The sequence below is a fragment of the Triturus cristatus genome, chromosome 4_1 (genome assembly GCF_964204655.1).
Source record: "Triturus cristatus chromosome 4_1, aTriCri1.1, whole genome shotgun sequence".
NCBI classification, from domain to species: domain Eukaryota; kingdom Metazoa; phylum Chordata; class Amphibia; order Caudata; family Salamandridae; genus Triturus; species Triturus cristatus.
The window spans coordinates 152,834,276-152,845,448 of record NC_140585.1 but is presented as its reverse complement, the minus strand read 5'-3'; the positions used below and the strand labels follow the sequence as shown (position 1 = coordinate 152,845,448).

General features: G+C 46.9%; 1 protein-coding gene across 1 annotated transcript; it reads right to left on the bottom strand.

The window, feature by feature from the left end:
- Positions 1-277: 277 nt before the first annotated feature.
- Positions 278-10,390, bottom strand: LOC146853737 (olfactory receptor 5V1-like). The gene is made up of 2 exons (XM_085650851.1): positions 9,695-10,390; positions 278-508 (listed from the first exon to the last, which is right to left on the bottom strand). The coding sequence occupies exons 1-2, from the start codon at positions 10,388-10,390 to the stop codon at positions 278-280; spliced, it is 927 nt and encodes a 308-aa protein (XP_085506977.1).
- Positions 10,391-11,173: the final 783 nt, after the last annotated feature.

The following is an 11,173-nucleotide window of genomic DNA, read 5'->3' as shown; positions in this document are numbered from 1 at the left end:
AGTAGTGCCTTGAAATTCAAAGTAGAAGCTTATTGTTTAGGGAAATTATTTCAGTAGCTCTAAATGATGACCATGGTTGATCACATTATTAATTCAGATTCAGACTGGCTGTAGTTGAAGCCACCACATGATCACAACAGCACACTTGCCTGACAAATCAGCATTGATTTAATGCAAAATCAGCTAATTGAAATCAATATCTGGAAGGTGAATGTATAATAAAAGATATAACAGAATGTAACCTTAAGGAAATTGAAAATAAAACACTGGCATTGCCTCACCCACCTACAGTTCTGAGCAGTCTCTTGAAAGCTCCTTGTATTTCCTGGTTCCTCAAGGTATAAACAACAGGATTTAGCAAAGGGGTTATCACAGTGTATATCATGGAAACAAGTCGGCCCTCAAGCAAAAAGTAACTTGCAATGGGTCTGAAATATGCAAAAGTAATGGCGCCGTAGAAGAAAACGACAACTGTGATGTGGGAAGCGCATGTAGAAAACGCCTTACTGTTGTAAATTGAAACAGCAATGTGATTAAGCATTTACTAAAGACATTAATTCTTTTGCTTTAGATCATGTTTTCTCCGTTATGTTGACCGAAGTTTGGACTCCATTTTGTATTATCATGCTGCCACGTGTTCGCCACGAGGCGAGTCCGACCTCTGTGTTAGTTGCTCTTGTAATCTGCCTAGTAACAGTTTATAAATAGCTCTCTTGTCCATCTGGCGCATGCCCAGACTTGACCACATCTGTTATAATTAGCCTTGCTTGACCATGTGTTTCGCGGGCTCAAGGAGTGTGTTGGCTCCGCCCATGTATTGATTCAGTATCGAGAATGACCATAAATGGTAATGTTCTTCGGCCCCATGTTGTATCCACCCACTTATGAGTCCCTCTGTTGTGTATAAAAGGGGACTGTGTACGAATGTTCTTTGTGCTACTCCATGCAATACTGAAGAGTGTTGTGTGGATTGTAGGACCACCCTTAAGGGTTAATAAACGCTGTTTTTGTACTTTGCAGTTTCCGTGCCAACTTCCTTATAGATTCCGTTACAGGAGAGCGAACCCTTGTGTCTTGCGGGCCTAGCTGGGGCCTATATTCGTCAATTGGCGCCCGTCACGTGGGGCTCATCGGCGACTCGGATGCTCGAAGGACTGGTCGCGACGAAGGTGAGGAGTTTGGCCGGGGACGTGATCACTGCCAGCGGCGTCTTAGCCCTGGCATCCCGAGGTTTTTCTTCCTTCCCTTCCGAGCTGACCGTCTGGGTGGCGCCGGTCATCGACTGAGACCTCTTCTGTCGGTCCTGCCGTGAGAGCCGTTTGGGCGATTGTGGAGCTTGGCAGTTGGAACCTGGACTCTTGATTGGTAAGAACCGTTGTACGGTACTTGCTCCGAGTTTTTGAAGCCTGGGTTGGCTATTTGGGTTTGATTGATGATGACTAGTCATATTTTGCATTTGTCTTTGTGAAAATATATGCGTTGCAACACATATAGGCAGGTAATGTGGAGAGATTTCTCCGGAGCTGTGTAAACTTTGAACGGCGCAACGATTAAGTGCCATTTTTCTTATAATATTGCATATTTTGCATTATTCCTAGCATGCCTGCTTTTAGCGCACTCCGTAAGTGGTGCTGCTGCTTTGGTAACCGGTTGAACCTCGAGGAATCTGCTCCAGCTCCCCCAGAGGGGACGCCTAATAGGGATATGTATGTGAAGCATGGTCTTTCTTCCATAATGTACAGCACAGTATGGAGGAAATACACGAAGAAGGATCCTGAGTTGCGATGGCCTTTGTATGGATCGTTTGATATACGTAAGATTGAGTATGTGGAACAGTGTATGTGTAAGCGACGTGCTCGTCAGGATATGTTTGAGTGTGTGCGGTTGTGGGTGAAGGAGGTGCGTGAGCGAGAGAAACGTGAGAAAGCGCTGTTTGATAAAGAGCAACGGAAGAATGATCATGTGCGAGCGCAGGAAGCGAAGCGTCGGGAGGACAGAGAGCAGACGGACAGACAAGAGAAAGAGCGTAGGCTACAAGTTTCGGGTCAATATGTTGTTCGGCAGCCACTTTATCCTGTCCTTAATAATGCTGATGATGATTTTTTTTTGCTAGATCGCTCTCCGCCCCCTTATGTTGGCGCATCCGCTCCGCGGCCGCAAGATTCTGACCCGGCTTCGGGTAAGGTAGACACGCGGTCCATGCTGGCGGCCGAGCAGATGGCTGAGCTTCGGCAAATTTCCTTCCGTGCACTTAAGGGCAAGGTATCCATGGAGGAATTATTCCGAACTTGGGGGTCATGGCAGGAGAGAGAGAAAGTGTATTTTCTGGGTCATTTCGCGGATGAAGTGATCACTGCTTTCCGAAAATATTCTAGTGTCTTTGAGCCTGACGAAGTGTCTTCGGATGCCAAAGCATTACGTAACGGTGTTTTTTCTCCCCCTAAGGCTCCTGAGGCGGCTCGGCGGCTTTTCGCCTTGCGGGACGAGGTGTTGGCCCTTAGAGAGAAAGCACGCCAACCAACGGAGGAGGAGAAGCAGTCGGATTCGTCTGCAGCAGGGGGCCACCCATCCACCTCCCAGTCAGATAAGGATGACGTAGTGCATGCTAAACCAATGCGAGAGGCGGCGCCTTTGTATGTTTCTCCTAAGGGAGCAGGGACTAGCTCGGACATTACCTCCGCCGATGCTAAGGGATACTTCGTGTATAATTGGGTTTATACTCCATGGCATAGGGCCGATGTTATGGCGTTAAAGAATGCATTGCCTGACCCCCGTAAGAATCCAGCGGCCTTCTATGAAGAAGTCGAGGGGGCCTTGAATTCTTGCGTTATGACTTTAGCAGATATAGACCTGTTCTTTGGCCTTATTCTACCACCGGATATGTGGCGATCTGTACGAAAGGTAGATGATATAGTTGCCTTTAAGGCCCGGTGGTCTGAGCTTGAGGATGAAGACAGGGAGAGGAAGCCCGCGCAGAAACCGCCGCAGAGTATTTTAGATCTCCCTGCTGCTATTGTGACTAAGTTGAAGACGATTATCCCCCCTAAAAAGATTGACTGGAATATGTTAGCTGCATGTAAACAGAAAGTTGACGAGTCAGTTGCGGACTTCTTTACGCGCTTTGAGGAGACGTTTCATGATTTTAGTGGCCAGTCGCTTACTGACGACACGGGCCGCCACCTTTTCGCGGACAAATATGTGGCTAATCTGCTACCGGCAGTTGCGGCCCGTTTAAAAGCGAGCGAGAGTTCCTGGTCCTCCGCGACGCCGACGGCCCTTCTGACTATCGCTCAGTATTATGAGCGTCAGGAGCACGAGGCGAAGGGCCAGGAAGAGAAGAAATCGAAAGACCTCAAGACTAAGGTGATGTTAGCACAAGTATATGGCCCGCCCCGACGGGGTAATAATAGAGGAAGGGGCGGATCTTATGGTCCCCCTTCGGGCCGATCTGATTTGAATAGGAACCAGTGTGCGTATTGTAAGCAATTGGGCCATTGGGCCAGGGATTGCCCAGTGTTGCGTGCTTCACGTCAGGGGCATACTCCGGGTGGCCCGAGAGGTAGAGGGGGTTCCTTGAACTTTAGAGGGAATTCTAACGATTATGTTTGTTTCGATACTGCTGGGCAGCACCGAGATAGCTCAAATGTTTTCGATCGCCAGCATCAGTATCACGTATCGGAGATTGATCGATCAGGATATCATGATTCTCAGCATGCATAGGAATGCGTTGGATGGGGGTTTGAATCAGTTGAGGTGCCGGTCGATCAGACGGGTCCTTATGTATCGGCTGAGGTTTTAGGTTCTACTGATCAGTTCCTAGTAGATACAGGAGCGACACGTAGTGCATTGTCTAGGTACTTGGTTCCGGGGGCTCCCCCATCCGGCTCAGTGGTTACATCGGTAGGGTTTGACGGTACACTCTCCCGAAGCCCTCTTTCACAGCCCCTTACATTTAAGGTTGATTCTTTTTCTGCGCCCTGTCCGTTTCTGCTTGCTCCGTATACACCGGATAACATTATGGGCCTTGATATGTTAAAGCACTTTAGGGCTACGATCCGCTGCTCCCCTGAGGGTGTGAGGGTGATCTTAAATCACAACTACCCCCGGTCAGGGCGGATGTGTACGATATCAGAGGATGCGTTGTTGGCCACCCTCCCTCGAGCTTTATGGGCGACTTCGGACACAGATGTGGGACAAATGGTGATTCCTCCGGTCCACATTAGTGTCCAGGAGGGGGCGGTGTTACCACGCCTCCCGCAGTATCGTATTTCCCAGGAGGGCGAGGAGGCTCTCATACAGATTGTGCAAGATTTGATTGCAGTGGGAGTAGTGGAAGAAGTTCCCTATAATATCTGTAACAGTCCGATTCTCCCTATTCTGAAAAAGGACACGGATGCAAAGGTCTATCGGTTCATAATTGATTTGAGGGAGATAAACAAGATCGTGATACCTCAGTACCCGGTGGTTTCCGATATCACGACGTTGCTTACCTTGGTCCCGCCTACGGCGACCATGTTTTCAGTGATTGATTTGAAGAATGCCTTCTTTTCCATTCCCATTCACCCTGATAGCCGATTTCTTTTTGGGTTCACATTAAACAATAGATCTTATCGTTTTTGTAGAATTCCCCAAGGCTATACAGAAAGCCCTAGTATTTATAGTCAGGCTTTAAAGCGACAGTTGGATTCCTTTGTTTTACTCGAGGGGGTCGCCCTCATTCAATATGTCGATGAAATCTTGTTGGCGGCTGACACCCTGGAGTTGTGTGAGAAAAGCACGTTATCCTTACTTTCCTTTTTAGCATCCCACAATCATAAGGTTTCTAGGAAGAAATTGCAATTCTGTAGACCAAAGGTGACTTATTTGGGTCACCTTTTGTCTAAGGAGGGACGTGCACTCACACCAGATCGTATCCAAGTAATTTTGGACACACCGAGACCATCCACGCAGAAGGATGTGCGTGCATTTTTGGGCCTTGTTTCTTTTTGTAGACAGTGGATATTGGGGTTTTCACACATAGCTAAGCCATTACTAGCTCTTTTGACAAAAGACACGCCTATCCCAATCCCTTGGTCAGATGAGTGTGATGCTGCTTTTCAGCAACTACGACAGGCCCTTTGTTCAGCACCAGTGTTAGGGACCCCTGATTATGCAAAACCCTTTTCGTTGTATGTGCATGAGAAAGATGGATGTGCATTGTCAGTTTTAGTGCAGATGCACGGCGAAAAGCAGCGCCCTTGTGCATACTTTTCGGCTGTGCTTGATCCTGTTGCCCGAGCATTACCAGGGTGTTTTCGCTCGGTTGCGGCGACAGCTGTGTCCATACGCCAAAGTGAAGGAATTGTGTTGTCCCATAAGCTGTTGGTGTTAGTTCCCCATGCTGTTGATGCCCTGCTTAATCAAACAAAGACGCAGCATTTGACCAGTGCCCGTTTAACGGGATATGAGTTGACGCTCTTGGCTCTTCATATTACGTTAAAAAGGTGCATAACATTAAACCCGGCCACATTGTTGCCATACCCCGAGACCCAGCCTGAGGCACAGAAAGCGCATGATTGTATTCTTGTGACTGAGGAACAAACAAAGGGTCGTATTGATCTCCAGGATACGCCCTTTCCAGATGTAGATGGAGAACTGTGGGTGGATGGATCCTGTCTGAAGCTACCAGATGGTACGACTTCAGCAGCGTATGCAATTACCACGTTGCAAACGATAGTGGAGACAGCACGCATACCACAGAAGTCAGCTCAAGCAGCGGAACTGATAGCATTAACACGAGCATGTGAGCTCAGTACAGGACTATGTGTAAATGTTTATACAGATAGCCGCTATGCCTTCGGAGTAGCGCATGACTTCGGCCTACTCTGGAAGGAGAGAGGGTTTTTAACGTCACATGGAGTACAGATAATGCATGGAGAGTTAGTTCATAATCTTTTAACTGCATTGACATACCCAAAGAAAATTGCTATCGTTAAGTGTAGCGCCCATAGGAAAGTGGTTGATAAAGTTGGAGAAGGGAATGCGTTAGCGGATCGAGTAGCACGGGAGACTGCGATGCAGCCCGGTACTACTGCCATGTATGTAGTGAAGTCACAGGTGGAGAGATGGCATGATGCGAAGGAGGAAGTGCGAGAAATGCAAAGGACCGCTTCTGACAAAGAGCGGGAACAATGGGCTAGCGAAGGAGAACTGGATGACGAGGGTTGCTGGAGAAATAAGCAGATGGATAGATGGAAATTACCCACGGCTTTTGTACAACCTATGGTTCAGATGGCACATGGGCTAGCACATGTTGGAGCTTCCGCAATTGTAAAATTGCTTACCCAAGTCTGGGAGCATCCAGAGATTGCTAGCACGGCAAAGAGGGTGGTGCAGACCTGTATGATCTGTCTGAAGTATAACCCAGGAAAGGGTACTCGAACCCCAGCAGGAGGATTTGCGACGCCCACTGCACCCTTTGAGGTTCTGCAGATGGATTACATCCAGCTTGAGCGCTGTAACAATTTGAAGTATGTTCTAGTAGTGGTCTGCGCTTTCAGCAAGTGGGTTGAAGCGTACCCTACGAAAGACAATACTGCAATGACTACTGCGAAGCTGCTGCTGAAAGAGTTCTTCCCTCGATATGGCGTCTGTAGACTTCTGTGGAGTGATAATGGCCCTCACTTTGTAGCGGATGTTATAAAGTATGTCTTGAAGGGTCTAGGCATCACCCAGAAGTTCCACGCCGTGTTTCACCCCCAGTCTGCAGGACTAGTCGAGAAGTATAATGGTACACTGAAGCTTAAGATAGCCAAAATCCAAGCTTCAACGTCTTTGACTTGGCCAGACGCCCTGCCACTGGCGTTACTGTCAATTAGATCAGTGCCACACTCTCGAACCGGCCTTACGCCGTATGAAATTGTATTTGGACGCCCAATGAACATTTGGGGTCCACCAAGGCCTAAGGCTGTGTATGATGTACCTTGTGTAATGATGAGCGATTATCTGGCACAGTTAACGGATAACTTGGTTTCTATTCATCAACAGGTCCGAGAGGCGCTCCCTGATCGGTCTACCGGTGAAGGACATGGTCTCCGGCCTGGGGACCATGTCATGGTGAAAGTCTTCGACAGAACGAACAGTTTGGAGCCGCGATGGGTGGGCCCTGAGCAGGTCCTCCTTGCAACAAGGACGGCTGTGCGAGTTTCGAACAGGAAGAATTGGATCCATTCCTTGCACTGTCGAAAGGTACCGCCCGGATTGGTGGAGTCTGCCGTGCTGACCGATCAACGAGAAATCCTGGCAGCAGAGACAGGCCGTGCTGCTGAGCCACGAGACACTGAGGAGCTCTTTCCGGAACACGCGACTTCTGGAGGAAGGCGATATCATCTTCGACCAAGGAAGTGAGGTTTCCAGTACCGGGACATACTGTCAGAACGGCCCTTGGGTTAGTGAAACGGAGAGCCGATGAGGCAAGGGGGGGGGATCAGCCCTGCATTAGTGTAGTGACACCCGTCTTGGCCCGCTGGTGAAGAAACCAACCGCTGCCCAAGGGGAAGAGTTCTGACAGACTTTTTAGTTTCAGGAAGATATCAGGGTATTGTTTCTTTTGACATGGAGAAGAAGAAAATCCTTTGTGCGTTGGGGTTCATGCTAACAGTAGCTATTGTTGGGATAACCACATGGTTTGTGGAGGAGGTAACTCCTGCTCGGAAAACACTTGTGTTGACAACTCCGGTGCCTGAGGAGCACTACTTTTATACATTACCGTATCAAGAGTTGAAGCATCGACAATCTTACTTGAACAACACTTTCATCCAGATGCTGCATCATACCCACGTTGCTACGAATGCTACGAACTGTTGGATATGTGGGATGATGCCAGCCCATCAGAAGAAAGGAGGAACGCCATTTATACCACTTCCTTTCTCTCATAATGGCTCTTGTAGAGCATGGTACACTTTGCTTTTTGCCACTCGGAAACCGACAGTGGGACGATTGCTTTTCAGACTTAATAGAGAATGCCATCAAGACAAGAATGGATACCCGCAAGCGAATGGGACAATTTGGGAATGGGAAGAGTACCGACCGGACAATGAATCCATTCCCTATATCTTCACGAACACCAGAGACACTGTGGGGAAGGACAAATTCGTGATCCAAGTGGCACAAGCTCAAGCGGACTTGTGTGTCCAGAGTGTGGGTTTCATCCCTGTTGGTGTCAGTGATTGCCTTACTGTTCTAAACATTGATGGGTTGAACAACAGTACCTTCCTAGCGTCCCATAATACCTATTTTGTGTGCGGAAATAAAGGTTATTACCGTTTGCCGGCTGGGTGGTCTGGGGTATGTTATGTATCATTCCTATTACCTCCTGTATTCCTAGCACCCGCATCATATCATAAGGATTTGAAATTGTTGAATAATGTGACTGTAAATAGGTATAAACGTACTTTATCGATTGATGATGTGGATCAAACTGATACCAGCTTGCAACAGTATATTGATTTTAACTTAGGACTGTTTTTCTTTGTCGGAGCCGCTTTGAATAGTAGGAAGATCCGAAGATTAACAAGAGTGGTAGAAGCTGTGACAAATCAGACTGCTGCTGCTCTTGGGAATCTTACGGAAGAGTTACAAATAACTAGGATTGTTGCATTGCAGAATCGTATGGTATTAGATGTAATACTAGCTGATCGAGGTGGAGCCTGTAAAATTATTGGAAGTAGTTGCTGTGTGTTCATCCCCGATCATACGCCATCCGTTTATAACGCCATTAACAAGTTGCATAAAATAGCAGCTGAAATCCACACAGAAAACGGCACTTGGTCCTTTTCTGGATGGTTTTGGGCATTGGTTACTGCCTGGGGATGGAAGGTCTTAACTGGTCTCTGTATTGTTATAGCAATTCTGTTCTTTTCCTGTATGTGTGTTCAATGTGGACCATTGTTCTGTTCCGTATGCATTTCATTCTGCATCCCGGATAAGAAAGCTATTGCCGATGTTGCTCACCAGAAGCGTCTAGCTAAAGAGGTTAAAGGAATGATGATAATTGACATATATGATGATTTTTGTAAACCGGATGTCTTCAGTAAATGCTGAAAGGGTCGTCTGTTGTAAATTGAAACAGCAATGTGATTAAGCATTTACTAAAGACATTAATTCTTTTGCTTTAGATCATGTTTTCTCCGTTATGTTGACCGAAGTTTGGACTCCATTTTGTATTATCATGCTGCCACGTGTTCGCCACGAGGCGAGTCCGACCTCTGTGTTAGTTGCTCTTGTAATCTGCCTAGTTACAGTTTATAAATAGCTCTCTTGTCCATCTGGCGCATGCCCAGACTTGACCACATCTGTTATAATTAGCCTTGCTTGACCATGTGTTTCGCGGGCTCAAGGAGTGTGTTGGCTCCGCCCATGTATTGATTCAGTATCGAGAATGACCATAAATGGTAATGTTCTTCGGCCCCATGTTGTATCCACCCACTTATGAGTCCCTCTGTTGTGTATAAAAGGGGACTGTGTACGAATGTTCTTTGTGCTACTCCATGCAATACTGAAGAGTGTTGTGTGGATTGTAGGACCACCCTTAAGGGTAAATAAACGCTGTTTTTGTACTTTGCAGTTTCCGTGCCAACTTCCTTATAGATTCCGTTACAGGAGAGCGAACCCTTGTGTCTTGCGGGCCTAGCTGGGGCCTATATTCGTCATTACCTTTGCCTGATCCAGAGTATATTTTTAGGATAGATGATATGATTCGTATGTAAGAGATAAAAGTGATAAGAAAGGAGCCAAGTCCTACAGCACCACCAGAGATAAAAATGAGTACAACATTTATGAAAGGGTTGGTGCAGGAGAGGGCATATAGTGGGGGGCCATCACAGAAAAAATGGCGAATCAATATTGGGCCACAAAATGATAACCGAAGAGTAGTGACTGAATGCAGCAATGAATAGAGGCATCCTCCAGCCCAGGAACAAAGGGCAAACTGAGCACACAATCTCCCTGTCATTATGACTGAATATCGCAGTGGGTGGCAGATGGCAACATAGCGGTCATAGGCCATCACGCTGAGGAGGAAACACTCAGAGCAGGCAAAGAAGATAAAGAAGAATAACTGTGTAATGCAGCCACTGACTGAAATTGTCTTCCTGACAGACAACAAGTCTACCCATATTTTAGGTACAGTAACAGATGAATTGCAGAGGTCAAGTAATGATAGATGACCTAAGAAGAAATACATGGGTGTCTGCAGGCATAGGTCCACCTTGGTGAGAAGAATAATGAGTAGATTTCCAAGCATAGTGAAAAGGTAGATTATTAGAAACAACAGAAATAGAGGACCCTGGAGCTCGGCACGGTCTGAAATCCCCAGGAGGATGAATTCAGTCACTGAGGTCCTGTTCATCATCATCTGGTTTGGTCCGTCAAATTTACTCTCAATAGAGGCTTCTTTACAACACATTGAAACCACTAAAAGTGCACGCAAAAGTTTTGGTAAGGAGTGTTCTTCTTCTTATGTTCTAGAGAAGCAAAACTTCAGTACTGAATAGTGTTTCACATCTGACAGGAGGTCACATTCAAATGGCATTAAAGGAGCCCAGGCTCAAAAACAAACAATGATCATGCAGCCAATTACACATTTACACTGAAAATTGAGTAGGTGTATTCCTTTTGCTTCTTTTGACCTTCCTGTTGTTGACACACAGGCCATTGACCTGTAACAGAAGAGAAATTGAGAGAAGTAAACAATGGCTCAAAACAGTGATGGAACAATTAGGGGTCAATTATGAGTCTGGTGGTCCACTGATTGCCAGACTCACAGGAGCGCAGCGGTGGCGGGCAGTGGCAGGTGGTCATATTGCCATGGGATCACTGACACCATTAGAGAACCTCCATTCCCTGGAGGTGGCGTGGTGATCCAGAGGCTGCAATATGCTTAGCGGGACCTCCGGGTCCCTTCAAGCATATTATGAGTTTCCTCTGTGCCAGGGTTTACATGGCATTGACTGTTTTCAAAGGCACCGATGTGGGAGCGCCAAAAGAAAAGCCCCCCAGACACTAGTTTAACTCATATTCTGGCGGGCCGCCTCACCATAAGTTTGGCAGAGCAGCAGATGGGTGGACCCGCACCGCCAAACTTGTAATCTGACCCTTAGTATTTGACATATAAACTACCATCCCACTGACAGAT

Bases quoted from the DNA above. Each gene is read 5' to 3' on its own strand.
- LOC146853737 (XM_085650851.1), bottom strand. From the start codon at position 10,390: ATGATGAACAGGACCTCAGTGACTGAATTCATCCTCCTGGGGATTTCA. The intron at 509-9,694 runs GGTAATGACGAA...TCAATTTACAAC, and splicing joins TATACTCTGGATCAGGCAAA to AGTAAGGCGTTTTCTACATG.